This window comes from Heloderma suspectum, chromosome 15 (assembly GCF_057233095.1).
Source record: "Heloderma suspectum isolate Gila_16-S chromosome 15, 16-S_ref, whole genome shotgun sequence".
In the NCBI taxonomy this organism is placed as follows: Eukaryota; Metazoa; Chordata; class Lepidosauria; order Squamata; family Helodermatidae; genus Heloderma; species Heloderma suspectum.
Window position 1 is genome coordinate 21,354,150 of NC_139472.1, and position 17,571 is coordinate 21,371,720.

At 47.3% G+C, this 17,571-nt stretch overlaps 1 protein-coding gene across 6 annotated transcripts in view; it reads right to left on the reverse strand.

The window, feature by feature from the left end:
- NPHP4 (nephrocystin 4) overlaps positions 1-17,571 on the reverse strand; it is a 178,476-nt gene that overhangs the window by 45,023 nt on the left and 115,882 nt on the right. For all 6 annotated transcript variants that reach the window (XM_084821968.1, XM_084821969.1, XM_084821967.1 and 3 more), the window contains 3 exons: positions 15,993-16,184; positions 14,347-14,537; positions 9,650-9,810 (listed from right to left, as the gene is read on the reverse strand). In XM_084821968.1, the coding sequence (XP_084678094.1) occupies positions 9,650-9,810; positions 14,347-14,537; positions 15,993-16,184 (544 nt within the window). The remainder of the gene's footprint in view (positions 1-9,649; positions 9,811-14,346; positions 14,538-15,992; positions 16,185-17,571) is intronic.

Sequence of the window (17,571 nt, forward strand, 5' to 3'; positions counted from 1 at the left end):
TTGTAGCCTCGGAACCAAGAAGAAATACCTTCAGTACCCAACATCAAACTCGAGTATTACACCGAGGAGGGGATGGCAGTGGGTTGTGTGAATGCACAGATGACCACTCGAAGCAACTTCTCTTTCTTCTTCACAGTCTCTGTGCATCACACATATGGGCAAGTAGCAAGCTAACTTGCAAGGCGGTGGGTCGGTGTCCTACCACAAAACAGAGGAAAGGATGGCATGACCAAAAGTACAGTCAGCTCTAGCCTGATCATCCAGTCCGTAATGTCTAACAAAGACAGACGGTGCTGGCCAGGTCGCTGAGCAGCACAGTTCAGGGATGGTAACCCCTCTGTCGAATGCGACCAATGTTGCTACTGCATGAGTACAGTGAGCTCGGTCTGCGGCAGACAGTTTGAATCCAGCCAGCTCATATGATAGCTTGATGGTCTTGAAAACCCAGCAGGCAAAGCACTTTGTCGAGAGAGGCTGGCCCTTGTGTTTGCCACCATAGCGGACAAAAAGGCGAGGCAAAAGTCTGAACTGCTCAGTCCTCAATTTGTAGAAAGCCAAAGTGAGGCACACATCGAGTGTATGCAATCTTGACTCCAGAGCTGTAGACGGAGAAGCGAAGAAAGCAGGCAGAATAATGTCCTGGCTCAAATGAAAGTCCAATATGACTTCAGGCAAGAAAGAGGGGTCAGCTCTGAAGACCACCATATTTCGGTGAAAAGTGAGATAGGGCTGGGCTAGATAGCATCACCAATGCAATGTGTATGAACTTGAGCACGCTCCGGGAGAAAGCGCAGGACAGGAAGGCCTGGCATGCTATGGTCCATGGGGTCACGAGGAGTCGGACACGACTGAACGACTGAACAACAACAACCCTGAGCACACAGAGTTCACTAGCCCGCCATGCACATATGATGGCCACCAAGAACACCACCTTCCACAAGAGGAGGCACAGGTGTGTAGTTGGTAGTGGTTCAAAAGGCTTGGATGAAAGTGCCTTAAGCACCACAGAAAGGCTCCAGCTTGGTACCGCAGAGCAAACTGGTGCTGCCAGATTCCTGATCCATTTTAGAAGTCTTTTTGCTGTCAGAAGACAGAGAAACCCTCAACAGGATGGTAAAAAGCAGAGAGAGCAGATAAATGAACTCTGAGAGATGACAGCTTGAGTCCTTTCTTGAAGAGGGAGGGGACAAATGGATCTGGTGTAGGGAGCACCAAACTGGGTGGAGGCCCTGAGGGGGAGCAAAGGCAGAAAAAGCAATCCATTTCCTCATGTACAAAAGCTGTATGAGCAGCATCGAGAACTCTTTGTATCAATGCCAGGACTCAGCCAGCCTTTGTCACCCCATCTTCCATAACATTAGGCAGAGGGTCGCTAAGTCCAGGAGTCAAATCTGGCCATTCTCCCTAGTGAGAAGGGATGGGTGCGATGGAAGACAATGGTACCGACCTTGCACCATCCTGAACAGTAGGGAGAACCATGGTTGGCGTGGCCACCAAGGAGTTATGAGGATGCATTCGGTACTGTCTGTCCCAATTTTCACCAGAATCCCAGTGACTAGTGGGAAGGGGAGGAGGTAGAACAGTGCTCCCATCCATTCGAGAACAAAAGCATTCCCCATGAACCTGCAACGCAGCTTGCTCGGCTGCAGAAATTCTTGCACTCAGCATTGTTCCGAGTGGCAAATAAGTCCACATGCAGAGTGCCCCAGCTCTGAAACAGAGTCCTCAGGACTGACCCGTCAGACTCCCACTCATGGGAGGTATGCCTGGTCCAGCTGAACTGGTCCACCATGACATTGTTCACACTGGCAATGTGAGTTGTGACCAGTCCGATCCAACAAGGTAAGCACCAGCAAAAAAAAAAAAAAAGTTAGAGCAAGGAGTGGGAGCAACCTTGCACCCCCTTCCTTGTTCAGGTATGCAATGACTGTGGTATTGTCCAAGGTGACCTGGACCAATCTGCCCACTAAGTCCATCTCAAATGTTTGAAGGGCCTTTTTCACCACCCTGGGCTCTAAGAAGTTGATATGTTACCTTGCCGACCATTTTCTACGGGCTGTAAGGACCAAGCAATGAGCTCCCCAACCTGAGAGTGATGCAGCTGTAGTTATTACTCAAAATGGAGAGGGTTGAAAGAAGGGCATGCCCTCTGACAGGTTGTCCGGTACCGTCCACCACCGTAAAGAGTCTCTGACATGCTGTGGAAGCCACAGCTGGGTCCAGCAGGCATCCCACTTGGTACTGAAATTGTGTAAGAACCAGTTCTGGAGAGGTCTCATATTCAAGCCAGCATTGCAGACTACAAGACATCATTGCAGCCATCAGACCTTACAGATGCCGGATCTTGAGTGCTGAAATGGCCTTGCAATGGTTTAGCTCTGCTGCTAATGAGATCAGCACCTCCATTTAGTCCTGTGTTAGGAATGCTCTGCCCGAGCAAGACTCCAGGAGAGCCCCAATGAATTGCAGACTCTGAATAGTAAGTAGATGAGATTTTTCGAGGCTGAGGCAGAGTCCCAGGCTCTGAAGGAGATTGCAGGTCACCTCTGTTGACCAGAGAAGATGGTTCTGTGTCAATGCTTCCAACAGTCAACTGTTGATGTACAGATACACTTCAACACCTTGTATCCAGAGATGGGAGCAGACCACCACCATGCACTTGGTAAATACTCTTGGTGCGGTGGAGAGGCATAAGGGTAGCACCTGGAACTCATAGACGTCGGGACCAATGGCAAATTGGAGATAACGTTGGTACAACTCCTCTATGGCAATATGAAAATACCCGTCGTTGAGGTTGATAGCGGTGAACTAATCTCCTTGAGAGAGAACAAGTAGGATGGATGCTAGACAGACCATGTGGAACTTCCTGGGTAAAATGTAAAGATTTACTTCTCAGAGGTCCAGGGTTGGTTGGAGTCCTCTGTCCTTCTTCAGCACCATGAAGTACCTTGAGCAGAACGTGTCACAGAGATGCGAATGTGGAATGGGTATGATGGCTCCCTTCCCGAAGAGAGTATTGACCTCCTGGTGGAGAGCAGGAGGTGGAGCTGTGACCTTTTCAGTATCAGGTTGAGGGAGGGTATTGCACTTGATCCTTTAGCCCCTCCGTACGACAGAAAGAACCCAGGAGTACAATGTGATTCTGAGCCAAGTTTTATGATAAGAGGACAGAAGAGTTCCAAAGATGGGAAGACGAGCAGAGAGACAAAGAAGAAGGGGATCTGAGTCAAAGGTGCCGCTTGTTTCTGCTGTCAGTCTTGCAGCGATAATTATGCAACTTCAAAGTCAAGAAAGACTTTCCCGATGCCACCATTTGAGAGTGGTGCTGTCGCGCTGGCCCCAGAGAGTGGGGTTATCTGGTGGTGGAATCTTGGAACCAATGTTGTTGCTGGGGCATAAAGCTCATATGTTGCACTGTGATACAGGCCTTCTGGAACGAGTGTAATGTGTTGTCAGTTTTCGCATTAAACAACCCTTGACCATTGAAGGGCAGGTCTTCAATGTGGGCTCTAGTCTCCTGAGAAAGGCCAGCCAACCTCACCAGGTGTGGCGGCAATGCAACCAACAAGTACTTTTGAGTCACAGTTGACTTGAAGGTGCAACATATTTATTTGCTGCCTCAACAGCTTCAAAGCCTCGGATTGGAAGAGATGACTGAACTCCTTGTCATCTGGAAAATGCTCAAGGAGACAGCCAACTTTATCTCATAAAAGTAGCTGGTATCCAGACATAGCCACCTGATAATTCGAGATCTTTAGACCCATTGCTGTGGAGGAATAGAATCTCCTCTCAAGTAGGTCAAGGCGTTTGCCCTCTTTGTCAGTTGGAGAAGAATGTGCTGTATAAGCGCATCAGACGAGAAGATGGAAAGAGGGCAGTAAAGCTGAGGTGTGGTGTCAGACTGATAGCCTTCCATACCAGAAAGCAGAGATTCCTCTGGTGGAACCTGACGCAGAACCGGTTTCTCTCCCACCTTTTGGGAAAGTGATGGGATGTCACCTATATTAGTCTGTGGGAGTGAATGTAGTGTGGCCAGCAGCTGATTCGTAGGTAGGACAGTCTGCAGCTGTGTTGTCTGTGGCTGCGGTAGAGCAGACATGACAGTCTGCAACTTCGCTGTCTGTAGCAGTGGGCGAGCAGATGGTGCAATCAGAGTGGGTGCACAAAAAGCATCTTCTTGATCCAGAGGTCTCAACACTCTAGCCAATGGGTGTCGTCGATAATGACTTTCTCCCCAGTAAGGAGGATCAGAATGGCAAGGAGGGTAGTAGGGACCATACGGTTCATCACGATCTTCAACTCAATCCTGGGGTGTCCTGTAGCACAAGTCCCAGGTTGAATGTCTATCCCACTCATAGAATGGTGATCCAGGCCTGTCCCAATAATGGCTTTGCTCATAAAAACTAGGGGGATGACCTCTGTTAGAAGAAGCGACTGAGTAGATTGAATCTGGTTATCGTAGACACAGATCATGGTTTCTTTTGAACCCTTCTAGTTGGTAATGATGAGGTAGCAGAATGGGTAGACCCGTTGGGGATGAATCTCAGATCTCACCCTCCAATGTCAATGTGATTGGAATAGGCTCCCCTGCAAAGGTTGGATTCACCCTACAAACTGGTGAAAATAACATTGGTGGAGCAGGTGATACAGTCGTTGGTACAGGGAACCGTGTTTGACCCTGAGGCATTGTTGGAGCAGTGGAAGGCGCAGCTGGTATTGGAAGTCGCTGTTGATCCCAAGATGCTGGAACAGAATTGGGTGGAGAGATTGGAAGCAAGGAACATACTTCATCCCAAGTTGGAGTGCTGGGAGACACAGCTGATTGTACAGGTCACTGTCAATCCCGAGATGCTCGTGCAGAGTCGGGAAGAGCACTGGAGCCCTAGGAGCACGCTCGATCATGAGTACGTTCATCTGACCTTTTAGAAGTCTTTTTCTTCATCTTTTTTGGCTCCAAAGAAGACAGACTAGCCCATTTTGAAACTTTAGCCTTAGCTAGCGAAAATGTCTAAGATTGGCCCAAAGTGGGAGGATCTTGTGCACTCAGAGTACAACGCTGAGGATACAATAACCCCAACATTGGAGCAGGCTCCTGTGCAGCACGCAGATTGTCTGAGGGGGAGGCTGGCTTCCCTGCCGTGCCTTTTGGCTCCTCGACGGCTTCCAACACACGTTTCCAGAGCGCAGCTATGAGCCAGTCAGAACCGTTTTGCCTTGCCTGCTTCAAGAAGGCTTTGCAGTGAGGACAAGCCTCAACGACGTAGCCTTCTCTGAGGCAGAAAAGGCAAACAGAACACCCATCGGACAGAGGAAGTTGGCTCCACAATGGACACACTTTCTAAATGGCGCCTTAAGGGCCAAAGGCCTGTTAAGGGCAATGGCGATATCGTGAAAAACAAATAAAATAAAAACAACATGAAGAGTTAAGATAGAAAAAATGTTGACAGGAAGAAGACAGAAAGAATAAAACCTCAGCTGAAAAAATGCTTTCAGACTGAACTGGACACAAGAGAAGCTCCCTCATGAGCCTACCACAAAGACGGTTGAAAGAGAACTGAGGGAATAAATGGGAATCCGCTAGGGATATGTGCACTGGGATGGTGGGGGAAGGGTTCCTGCAGAACTCCTCAGCTATAGAAGTTTCCCGAATCGAGGCTCCACGCAGGCGCAGAACCCATATGTGTGATGCACAGAGACCATGATGAAGAACCCTGTCCTACTGTAACCAGATCTAAGAACATGTCATTGAAATGAATGCATATTCTTCCTCTGTTCACCCCGTCTCCAACTCCCTCCTCTGTATTTCCCGGTGTCTATTTTTAGATTGTGTGTAAGACTTTTGTGATAGGGACCTGTAAAACCTGTTTTTTGCAAAGCATCATGTGCATAGATGATGCTCTCAAAATCAATCAATCAATCAATCAATATGGTTGCAGCCTAAGAACACCTTTAATAGTCTGGGCCAGAAATCCCAAAGGAAACAATACAAAGGAAACAATGCAAGACCTCCCACTGTCCCTCTGGCAGGTTGTTCACCAGAGGGCAGCTATGGAAGAAAGATGCTCACCTGAAAGTCCCTGGTTAATCTGCATATTGCCTGAGCCTAATTAGCATATGACGCTGCCTTATGTCAAGTCAGCCCTCAAGTCCGTCTAGTCCAAAATGTAGATCTGAATCTACTAATAAAACTCACCTGATTATTTATTACTAGATCAGCAATTCTAAGGCTTAAGAGAGGTGTGGTGGCAGCAATAAATTAATCAGAGTAGTGTTACAGATTGGCCCACCCTGTAGGGAAGGACATGGGTGCACTCTGCTTTGCACAGCTTGTTCCCTTCTTCTCGCCACACAGACACCCTTTGATGCACCATTTGCCACTGCGGTCCAACAAGCAGCCTGGGAGTCATTCCTGTCCATAATGCCTCCGCTGGAAGGATGCCCTGTCACAACGTAACATCATTCCAGGGACATTTAGGGGGGAAATGCCCCAGCCATTGTTGGGAGTGGGGGATGCTCCTGTTGCCCAGTGGGGAAACAAGCCTTTGCCACCTCTGCTTTTGGATGGAAGTCTCCCCTAGGCCCTAAAATCCTCCTGTTTTCCTCTGCACTCTGCTGAAAACTGCTAGTTTTCCCTCCTTGTCCCCATTCCATTTTGCCTCCAGATATCATCCAAAAGGTTCCAGTTGGACCTTTCAGCTCAGCATTAGATAATAATTGATTTATTCTCTGTTGCTCCACAGGACAGGGCTACGAACAATGCACAGAAATGGCCGGGAAGCAGATTCTGGCTAAACTTTAAGAGAACCTTCCTAACAGTAAGAGTTCTTTGACCATAGAACAGACCTCCTGGGAAGGTGGCGGACTTTTCCTTGTGAGAGGTATCTAAGCAGAGGCAGGACACTACCTTTCAGGGAAGCTGTAGTTGCATCCTGCCCTGTAGATCCTGCATTGAGCAGGGGTTGGACTAAAGTACTTTCAAAGTACTTTCTGATTCTATGAATACACACAGCTCCACCCCACCCGCCCCATCTAAGGAGCATGTGTTGTGATTACTTCTTTAAATCTCATAAAAATTAGAGTAGTATTATCCAGTCTCCCCCCGACCCCTTCTGTTTAAGCAAAGAAATTGTTACTGTTGATCCTCATAATTAAGGTTTATCCTGAAATAGGATAATCCAGGAGCATGCATCCTGCAGCCCTCCGACTCATTTCAAAAGCTTATTATTATTATTATTATTATTATTATTATATTTATATTTATATCCCACCTTTTTCCCAATACTAGAACTCAAGGTGGCTTTACAACATTAAAACTTGTACAATTACAAACTATAAATAGAAATATAAATACAAAAGTTAAAAATATAATTAAATCATCAATATTAAAATTGTAAAAATATCAAAACATTAAAAGACAACAAGAAAAATAGTATTCATCTGTCATATTTTCACAGGTCCAGACTAGTTATCCCCAAAGGCCTGCGGGAACAAAAAAGTTTTTTACTTGCCTACGAAAACATATCAAGGAGGGTGCCACTCTCACCTCCCTGGGAAGGGAGTTCCAAAGCCTTGGGGCAGCCACCAAAAAGGCCCTCTGCTGCGTTCTCACCAGGCGTGCCTGTGATGGTGGCGGGACGGCAAGAAGGGCTTCCGCTGAAGATCTCAGGGCGTGAGTAGGCTCATGTGGGATAATATGGTCTTTCAGATAACCTGGACCCGAGCCATATAGGGCTTTATAGGACATGACCAGCACTTTGAATTGTTCCCAGAAACAGACTGTGAGCCAGTGAAGCTGTTTTAACAGGGGAGTTGTATGCTCCCTGAACCAGCCCCAGCCAGCAATCTGGCAGCAGCTCTTTCAACCAGCTTAAGTTTCTGAACACTTTTCTGAGGCAGCCCCACGTAGAGCGTGTTACAGTAATCCAAATGGGATGTAACTAAAGCATGTGCTACTGTGGCCAAGTCAGACATCTCAAGGAACGGGCGCAGCTGACACACTAGCTTTAACTGTGCAAATGCACTCCTGGCGACCGCTGAAACCTGGGCATCCAGACTCAGGGCTGAATCTAGAAGTACACCGAAGCTGCGAACCTGTGTCTTCAGGGGGAGTGTAACCCCATCTAGCACAAGCTGTATCCCTATTCCCTGATCTACCTTTCGACTGACCAGGAGCACCTCTGTCTTTTCTGGTTTAAGCTTCAATTTGTTTGCCCTCATCCAGTCCATTACTGCCAACAGACACCGGTTCAGCACCCCAACAGCTTCCTTGGAAGTAGATGAAAAGGAAAAGTAGAGTTGGGTGTCATCAGCGTACTGGTGACACCGAACCCCAAAACTCTGAACAAACTCTCCCAGTGGTTTCATGTATATGTTAAATAGCATGGGGGACAAAACAGAACCCTGAGGGACTCCACAAGCCAATGGCCAGGGAGTCAAACAGGAGTCCCCCAGCACCACCTTCTGGGTCTGCCCCTCCAAGAAGGAATGGGGCCACTGTAAAACATTGTCTCCAAGTCCCATCCCAGCAAAGTAGCCCAGAAGGATACCATGGTCAATGGTATGAAAGCCACTGAGAGGTCCAGCAGAACCAACAGGGACACACTCCCCCTGTCTAGTTCCCGGCATAGGTCATCCACCAAGGCGACCAAAGATGTTTCTGTCCCATAACTGGGTCTGAAGCCAGATTGAAATGGATCTAGATAAACTGTCTCATCCAGGAATCCCTGGAGTTGGGAGGCCACCACGCACTCCAATATCTTGCCCAGAAATGGAATATTGGAGACTGGCCAATAATTATCCAATATGGTGGGGTTCATGGAGGGCTTTTTGAATAAAGGTCTCACCACCACCTCCTTCAAGCAGGCTGGAACTCTGCCTTGCCTAAGGGAGGCACTAACCACTCCCCTTACCCACTCGGCCAGTCCACCTCTGGCTGCTTTTATGAGCCAGGAAGGGCAAAGATCTAGAACGCACATGGTGGCTCTCACCTTTGCAAAAGATCAGTTCAGATCTCGGACAAGTGCTATCTGTCTCTCTCCCAGCAACCCACTGGGCAGAGAAGAAGAGAGAGAGAGCGTCTGGCCCACATATCACCAGCATGCAGCCCCTGACAGACTCTCTCTGAGGGAATACAACCCTCAACAGAAAAAAGGCTCCAACCCCTTGATATAAACCACAGAGAATAAAATCAGTGGGACTGAAGTGTGTTCAAATCCAGCCTTCCTGGCATCCCAATCCAGCCCTCTGGGGTTCATAGAGTGGCTACACACCCTTTCCCCCAACCATTGATAGTTTGGTAGTTTCCCAGCTTTTGTGCAGTTCTTCCCCACTCTAAAAGGTTGAAATGCCTCTCCGAGGCTGAGCTACTGGCAATAAGAGCTTTACGCTAAAATATGCGGACGTTTTTGGTATTTTGGCTTCACCATTTTTGCCTTTGGCCTCACCCCCCTCTTCTCTTCATCCCTGCCCACCACTGGAATGCAGCCCCCCAAAGCTTCTTGGGCTGAAAGAGATTCTGCACCCCTGATCTAAACAGAAGATCAAGTCATCTTTGAATGCTCCCATTTCAACAAGCTTAATGTAATTGTCCCTGGAGCTCCTCCCTCCCGAGAGCCAGAACCAAGATAACTTCCAGCCAACAGGTCCCCACCTTCAGCTTCACGGCAGCAGATCCAACAAGGAGCAAGGAGTCCCCATCCCAGGCATCTATTTGCAGGGTGTGCTCAGCCAGGTAACGGAAAAACCACCGCTGCTCACCGGGCTTGAGAAAACCAGGATCCACCATATATTTCAGCTGGAAACCTGGGGAGCCTGTTGAGAAAGCAGCTTGTCACAGGGGCATTATTGATACAGCACCCAAAGCAAAAGACACCCCCCCACACACTCACACACTGCCCCTGGAAGCTTTCAACAACCTTGTAAACTGGTCCACAAAAGTAACCGGCCCACGAAAACTTGTTGCTAGTCCACACAACAACACCTGTCCTTATATTATTCATATGTATGAGGTCAATCACCAACTTTCCTTTGGGAAAAGCTGGGAACCAGACCAGTGTCAACAACGAAAGGCCTGCTTCTGTGTGCTCTGACATCTTTACCATCAGCTAGCCCCTGTGAGTCCACCTGGAGCTCCTTCTGCCTCCTTCCTCTGGAGGGCTGAGCCTGGATTATATCATCAGCTGCCAGAGAACAAAATAGTCTAAACACACACACACACACGAAAGCATTCCTAATCACTGTAAATGACCACTTTTGATAACAGGTTTACACCGTCAGTACTGTATGCATTGAATTTCCTTCTGACCTCACTGTTTACAATTTTTCCCCACCACAACCACAACTGTATGTACTATATAAAAAACCTGAAACTCTCCATATATTCCATGCATCTTATGAAGTGAGCTATAGTCCACTGAAAGCTTATGCCAGAATTAATTTGTTGGTCTTTAAGGTGCTACAAAACTTTGTTGTTGTTTTTCTGCAATAGATTAACACGGCTACTGTCTAGAAATTAATATAATCGGATTGTACCAGTGTGTGGATTTTAATAAGAAACTGCTTTGGGAGCCAGTTGTGGCTGTAAAGCAGAGAATAAATAAAATAAAGAAAAAGAACGGTCTAAAAGGCAAAAAGAACTAAATGTTCTATACTCATCCCAGTCTACCAGACAACTGGTCCTTCCCAAAGCTAGAAGACCAGCCAAGAGTGGGAGAAGACCACCAACAGTGTGTGTGCACGTGTATGTGTGCGCAGGGGGGGGGGGGTAGTAAAGGATAAGGGGTGGTTGCCAGCAACTGCAGCTGCCCATGTTTAGACAGTTTCAGCTCAGGACAGAGGCCAAACTAGATACCTAATATGGGTGGCCAGTGACTGGATTTCCTGCTGTATTGTTACTTTCCTAAAAGCAGCTGGCAGGGGTGGGGGTGCAGATTTGGATTAAGGCCACTGCATTGGGAGAGAAGCACTAACCCTTCCCCCCTGCATAATTTCTCCAATAGAAATTGTGCCCCTGAAGCTTCTATTAGCTATGGAGGGCAGGACATAAAGCTAACTGTATTATGACAACAGGTTTGGGCCAAAGCCCTTGAAGAAAAGGGAGGTGTTAAGGAGAAAGACTGAACTTCCAATAAAAATTGAGAAAGAAAAAGAAAGATGGAATATAACTGTGAAAAGGGATGGAAAGTGGTCTAGGGGCGTGAGGGAGGGCAGCGTGTGGTCTGAACGATGGGCAAGGTGAACAGCTCTGGCAGCACAGTTCTGGATATTGGTGAGAGGGCTGAGGCCAGACAAGGCGGTTATAGTCATCAAGGCCATCACTGGCATGGATTAGAGTTTGAGCTGAGGGGATGGAGGAAAAAGTGTGGATTACTGTAAAAGCTGGGAGGGACAGCACAATTTGGCGGCAGACTTGAAATGGGGAGGGAAAGTGAGGGAGGAATGAAAGAGAAAGCCAAGGCTCAGGCATTGGGTGATGGAGTTATCAATGGGCATAGAGAGGGAGTGAGGGGAGGAAGGCTAAAGAGAAAAGATGAGTAGCTCTGGTCCAGGGAAAGAACCAACTCTCAAAAGCTTTTTTTGAAAAAGTTATCAGTGGATGAGGGGCTACCGCTGTGACTCCAATTTCTAAAAGAGAATGATCAAGGCTGTTATGAGCGATCTGGCTAAAGAAGTGTGTGGGCGTGTCCTCTCCCAGCACAGGGCTGCATTAAAATATGTGTCCCCCACCCTTACATTTCCATTAACTATTCCACACCACAGAAGGGAGACTTTATGAACTAGAGTAGCCTTCCCCAACCTGGTGCCCTTAAAATGTGTTGGACAACAACTCCCATAATCTTGCTGGGGATTTATGGGAGTCATAGTCCAACACACCTGGAGGGCACCATGTTGGGGAAGGCTGAACTAAAGGCAGTAGCAGATGAACCAGGTTTTAATAAGACCAAAAAGTACTTTGCAGAGTGAAAAGGATTGGATGAGTACAGACTGGTGGCTCGGATAGGTGGGGCAATCCATCCATCTGCCTAGCTAATGTCAGAGTCAGCAGCCCTGATGCTTGCTGGTACCTGTCCTAGGTCTACAAGCAGCAAGTATACTAAGCCTGTAGCTGGACTGTACCACTTCAGACTGCAGGTGCAGTTTACATGACTAAATATTTCTTCATACTCTGCAAAATAAAATAAAAATATGTGCACATGGACAGCTAGGCATCAGGTTGAAGGGTGCTTACCTACCCTTGCCCCTGAGGTGCTAGTTTCCTATGTGTAGGGATCTTCTTTCATGGAGATGGACTCCCATCATGTGAAATGAGAAAAAGACAGGGCCTTCCCCATACTGGCACCTCAGTTGTGGATCTCCCTCAACTTATCCACTTGCCCAGAGCTACATCCAATGGCTTTTAGGTGGCAGGTAGAAACAGTTTGGTTTTAATGGCTCCTGTTGGACTTTCTGCTGCTTGTCCTGCTCTTATATTATTATGGCTTCATTGTAGTGTGTTAAGGGTGCAATCCTACGCATGTTTAGACAGAAAAATATCCTATAACTGGGTGTTGTAGGTCTTTTTTCTGTCTAAGCATGCGTAGGATTGCACCCTAAATTATTTTGTAAGCTGTCTTTGGAATGTTACATTGACCGGCAGAGTAGAAGCGTTTGTGTCTTGGATCCCAAGATAAAGGACTTAAGGAAGTCCATGGAAGGAAAGTTTCCTGACCTCTCCTTTCCCCTGCAGCCACCTGTGCCCTCCAAAGCCTCTCCGGGGTCGGGGGGAGTCTCTCTCAACCTTGCGGGATGGGGCATGGGGATCAGTTGCTGGGAGATGACAAACATTCCTCCCATGAATTTCCTTAAGTTACCTTATTCTTAGGATCAAAGCCTACATAAATAAATAAACCGCATCTGCATTCAAAAGTGGTACAGTCCAGACACTGGTTTTACCTCCTCATTTGGTGTTGGAAAGAGCTTTTACTTGGCTGAAGGACTGGCTAAAGGATTTGCTTTAACTCACTCATTTGGTTGGTTGGTTGGTTGTATATATTTAACACAGTGTCTCCCTTGAATATTGAGATACTAGAATAAATGCTGGTGTCTGTATGCAGGACAGAGGTCCATGATTTAAGTTTGAATACCAGCTCAGCCCTCACAGAAGGACACACGGTAACAGAAAGTCTGCTTTGAACACTAGAAGGTCAGAATGGACCGTGATGTGTACGTTGATAAACTAATTCTCCAGCTTCACAACAGAACCCATTTTAAAGGGGAAGAGGAAAAATGCTAAGAACATTAATGGGATATCTGAAGTGAGGCCTCTCAAACACTGGGTGCTACTAGTTATGTATACCTTATAAAGGAATGAAGAGTCAATAACACGGTGGATTCTGATTCCTGCTGCCTCCGCTTGGGTGTCAGTCGAGAGACGTGAAACTGAGCTATTAAAAAGTGGTGCTAACCTCACTCACAGGTGCCCGCTCACAGGTCCACCTCCATCACACTCACAGGAGGATGGATTGTGTTGACTGGCAGCTGAAGACAATGCCTGCAGCTGTTTCCCCCAGGTGAGATGACACTTGCTTTGAGCCTACTCTGAGAGATGTATTTTGAATTGGGAATGATCCTCACTGGGGAGCTTAATTTTTAAAATGAGAGACTGCTGTGTTCACATCTCCCTGGAAATCGCACCCACTAGCATGGTATCCTCTCTGCACCATGCAAAAGAGAGATTTGAAAGCTGGTTATGATGTTCAAGTGATGGAAGGAAAGTCTCTGAGCAATTCAGTCTTTATATCACCCTTCCCCAACTGGGTGCCCTCCAGAAGTGTTGGACAACAACTCCCATCTTTCCCAGTCAGCATGGTCACTGTCCATGATGGCTGGGAATGATGGGAGTTGTAATCCAACACACTTGGAGGGCACCTGGCTGGGGAAGGCTGCTTGACACACTGTAGGCCTGAACCCTAGCAAATAAAAGTCTGGTCCTGGAGAACTGATTCTAAGGGCTTCTGGATGCCACAGGAGAAGCTGCTTAGATCCTAAGGCAAGCTGGAGAACCAGCGGCCCTCCCAATGTTTATGGACTACAACTCCCATCACCCCAAACATTGGCCATGCTGACTGGAGCTACTGGAGTCCAACACCATTTGGAGGGCCACAGGTGTTCCACCCTGCCTTAGAGAGAGAGGAAGAGTAGGGAGAAGAGGGAACTGGGAGTGGCAGAATAAGTAGGAACCCTGGGGAGGCAGCAGACCAAAGGAAGCAGAGCATGGGGTGGGGGTAGGAAAAGAGGCTGGCACTTGGAAAGGGGAGGCGAATACCCCACCCCCCTAGAATATGCCCACCCATTGCCCATAGGCCTTACCGAGGTTCAAGGTCCCATCTTGGTTAATCTGCACCAAGATGTGGGAAGAGGCCACCAACGGAATTGTCCCAGAGGCATCTGCCTTGACCAACTGCAGTCGTGGAGTTGTGACCAGAGGGAACCGGTAAAACTGGAAGGTGAAATAGATGGTTTGGGGGCATGTCTCTGTGGTTGTCCCATCCTGCACGCTCCTTATTGAACAACAAGCCAGGGGAACAGAATACAATTAAACCATTTGTGTCAACATCGTGATGTAGTACCAGTCCCATGCTATAAACCAGCAGCTCCCAGACTGAGCACTGGACAAACCTAGTGCCACCCACCCATCCAATAATGGTTACAGAGTGCCAGGAGAAATACGGTCACTTAAAAGTTAAAGGTTTCTGTGAGGCAGAACCTGCCCACCTACTGCGGAGACTGCCCACTTTGTCTCTGCGTGACTCACTGCTCTGGCCCTGCCTCTTTCCAATCAGCCTCAGTTGGGAGCGAATAATCCTGCCAACTCTTTGCATTGGGTGCCATTGGAGCCCCTTCCTACTGCAGACTTGTGCACCTTTTGGAAGCTTTGTGTGATCTATCTATTTGCACTGCCCATTAGACTTAAGTTCAGAAAAGGTGGATTAACTCAGACTTAAGTTCAGAAAAGGTTGGGATCAGATTAAATGTTTTTCTAGCTTTCATTTCCTACCCTCCCTGAGTCTTAAATCCCTAAGAATCCTGGTTTTTCATCCCCCACCCCCTGAAAAGCAAGTTTCTAGCCTTATTGGCTGTGCAGATACATCTGGAAACATGAAGGCAGTGGCAGAGATAGTTTTTTAGATGGCACTGCAAGAGCCTAGTCCTGCCAGAGGACGCTTCCTAGGCTATAGATAAGGAGGTGGGGGTGGGGAGATTGAACCTAGTCTATTCCTATATTAAAATCTGTCCAACGAAAATGAGCAAGTATAAGTCACAAAACAGCCTCTCAAATGGGACCTTAGCTATCTCTACGGGCCGTTACACATTTTTGGGGTCTCCACGGCAGTTCCTGAAAATGATGTCAAAGAAGCAATGACCAAACTCCCCCAGCCTCTGTCAGGAAAGGATGCATGGGGTGGATCAGCACATGCTGGCTGAGCAAAAGGGCAATAAGAAATTAGGATGTCTCCTTTTTCCTTAAGGATAAATCAGAGCTGAGCCAAATGTCTGCATGTTTCCTGGAGAAAGCTGCTTATTTATTTATTTAGGTATTTTTATCCCACTCCTCAGCCCCGAAAGAGGGAGAATTTATACGATGGAGAAAAGTTTTCAGCAAACAGATATGCAAATAATGTAAAAACTGAAAGCAGTTTTCTGTGTTTCTCCAAGACGCAGTCCTTGTGGACTAGCTCAGAGGAAGCACTGTTTCCCCCACCTGGGTTCCCTGTCAGCTAGGTTAGGAACTACACAGCTCTCTGGAGCCTTAAACAACAACAACAACAAACAACCAGCTATTTGTCACTTCCTACATTACTTTTTGTTTTGTTTTTTGTGAAGAGTGCTATTTATCCAGGGCTTGGAAGAAAAATAGGGACATTTCTGAAGCAGCCTTTGAACAACCACTGCAAAATTGGAAGCACTTTTTTGATAACAATGAAAGCCAAACTATATCATTTCTGGGGCCTTACCTGGTAAACGCAAGAAACTGCAAGACGATTTCATTGTTTTGCAAGAGGTCAGCTTCTTCCCGCTGTGGGCTGTAGTTCACAGGGTCTGTAGGATCCACCATTTGGGCAGGCTCCTTATTGCAGTCCAGAAGCTCGGGAAATCCCGAGGCACGAAGGCGGGCAAGAGAGGCCCGTGTAAGGGCAGTTCTAGAGCTGAAGAAGAGGCAGATGTCTAAGTCTGGGGATGGAGGGCAGGAAACCAGATGCCATCGGAGACTCTGCATAGAATAAATATGAGGCACGAGGCCGATCCTCACCATTATACTGACCTTAATGTAAGTGCATGGGTACAGCTAGTGGAGGTTTAAACTTTCCCATCCAGTCACCGTCCCCGCCCCAATTCCCCTTGCACCACCATCATGGGAACTAAGAAAAAACCTTCACTAACACCAATGGAGGTGCTTTGTTTTGTTTTTAAGTCCTCATGGTGGTGGTGGGAGGGGGTGAATTTTGGGAGGAAAAGTGGGAGAGTGGGAAGGTGCAAACCACCCCTTCACACATATAGTGGTCCCAATCCAGATCGGGGGGGGGGCTGTGCGCTTACACAGGTAGTGTGTAGTTTAGACCTGAGCCTCAGTATTTCCCAGTACTTTTCCTGGGAGCATCAGCTGAACTTAAGAACAGGGGGTACAAAAATCTGGGTGCCTAGAAGCCCCAAAATTGGGGCTGATAATCTTATGTTTCTATAGAGCTCAGGAAGCAGAATTCCCCTTTTACCTTGAGCCTAGAAAATCCTGTTGGCTCCATCATTTTGCAAACATGATTTGTACCTTCTGCTACACCATAGCTCTTAAGGTGGGAGACATGGTTTTGTGAGGTGGCCTGTAGAGGTGCTAAGGGGGAATCAGAGAGTCCTACATTTCTTCCAGTATGCAGCTTGATCGGGGCAACAGACTGAACACCAGTCATGCCTTACTCAAAGAAGAAATTCCTGCTTTTCCAACATCTCACTGCATGCTACACCCTAAAAACATGATAGTGCCCCTGTGCGGTCCTTGAATGAAAGTTATTCCTGCCAAAGCATTTAGGCTGGAAACCCCTTGGAGAAAGGAATCTTCTCTTTTTACGGTAGGAATAATAAATTAATGAGAAAGTTCTGGATCAAAAGCACCATATAAACGGTGACACAAAGCTGTACCCCAACAAAGCAGTCCATGGGGAAGAGCAGTGTGTGGGTTAGGATCTGGCCAATCACAAGGGCTGATTAAAGGGGAGGGGGGTTACGTTGAGTAATCATCTGATTTTTCTCTGGAACCTGGAAGACAGACTTGGACCCAGATGATTTAAAGATCACTTCATTTGGGCATTCTGCAAGAGATGTCAAGTTGTTCTGGGGTTGTTCCCCTGTAAGAGGATCAGGAAGGGGGGAGTAGCCCTTTCCTCCCAGTGCTTATGGGAAAGTGGTCACTACTACTGGAGGTAGAAGAGGCTTCCCTAATATGAAGGCCAGAAAGGGAACAAGACAGGGATGGCATATTAGCACCTAAGTAGTGTGTGAGTGTGTGTGTGTGTGTGTGTGTGTGTGTGTGTGTGCACTCAT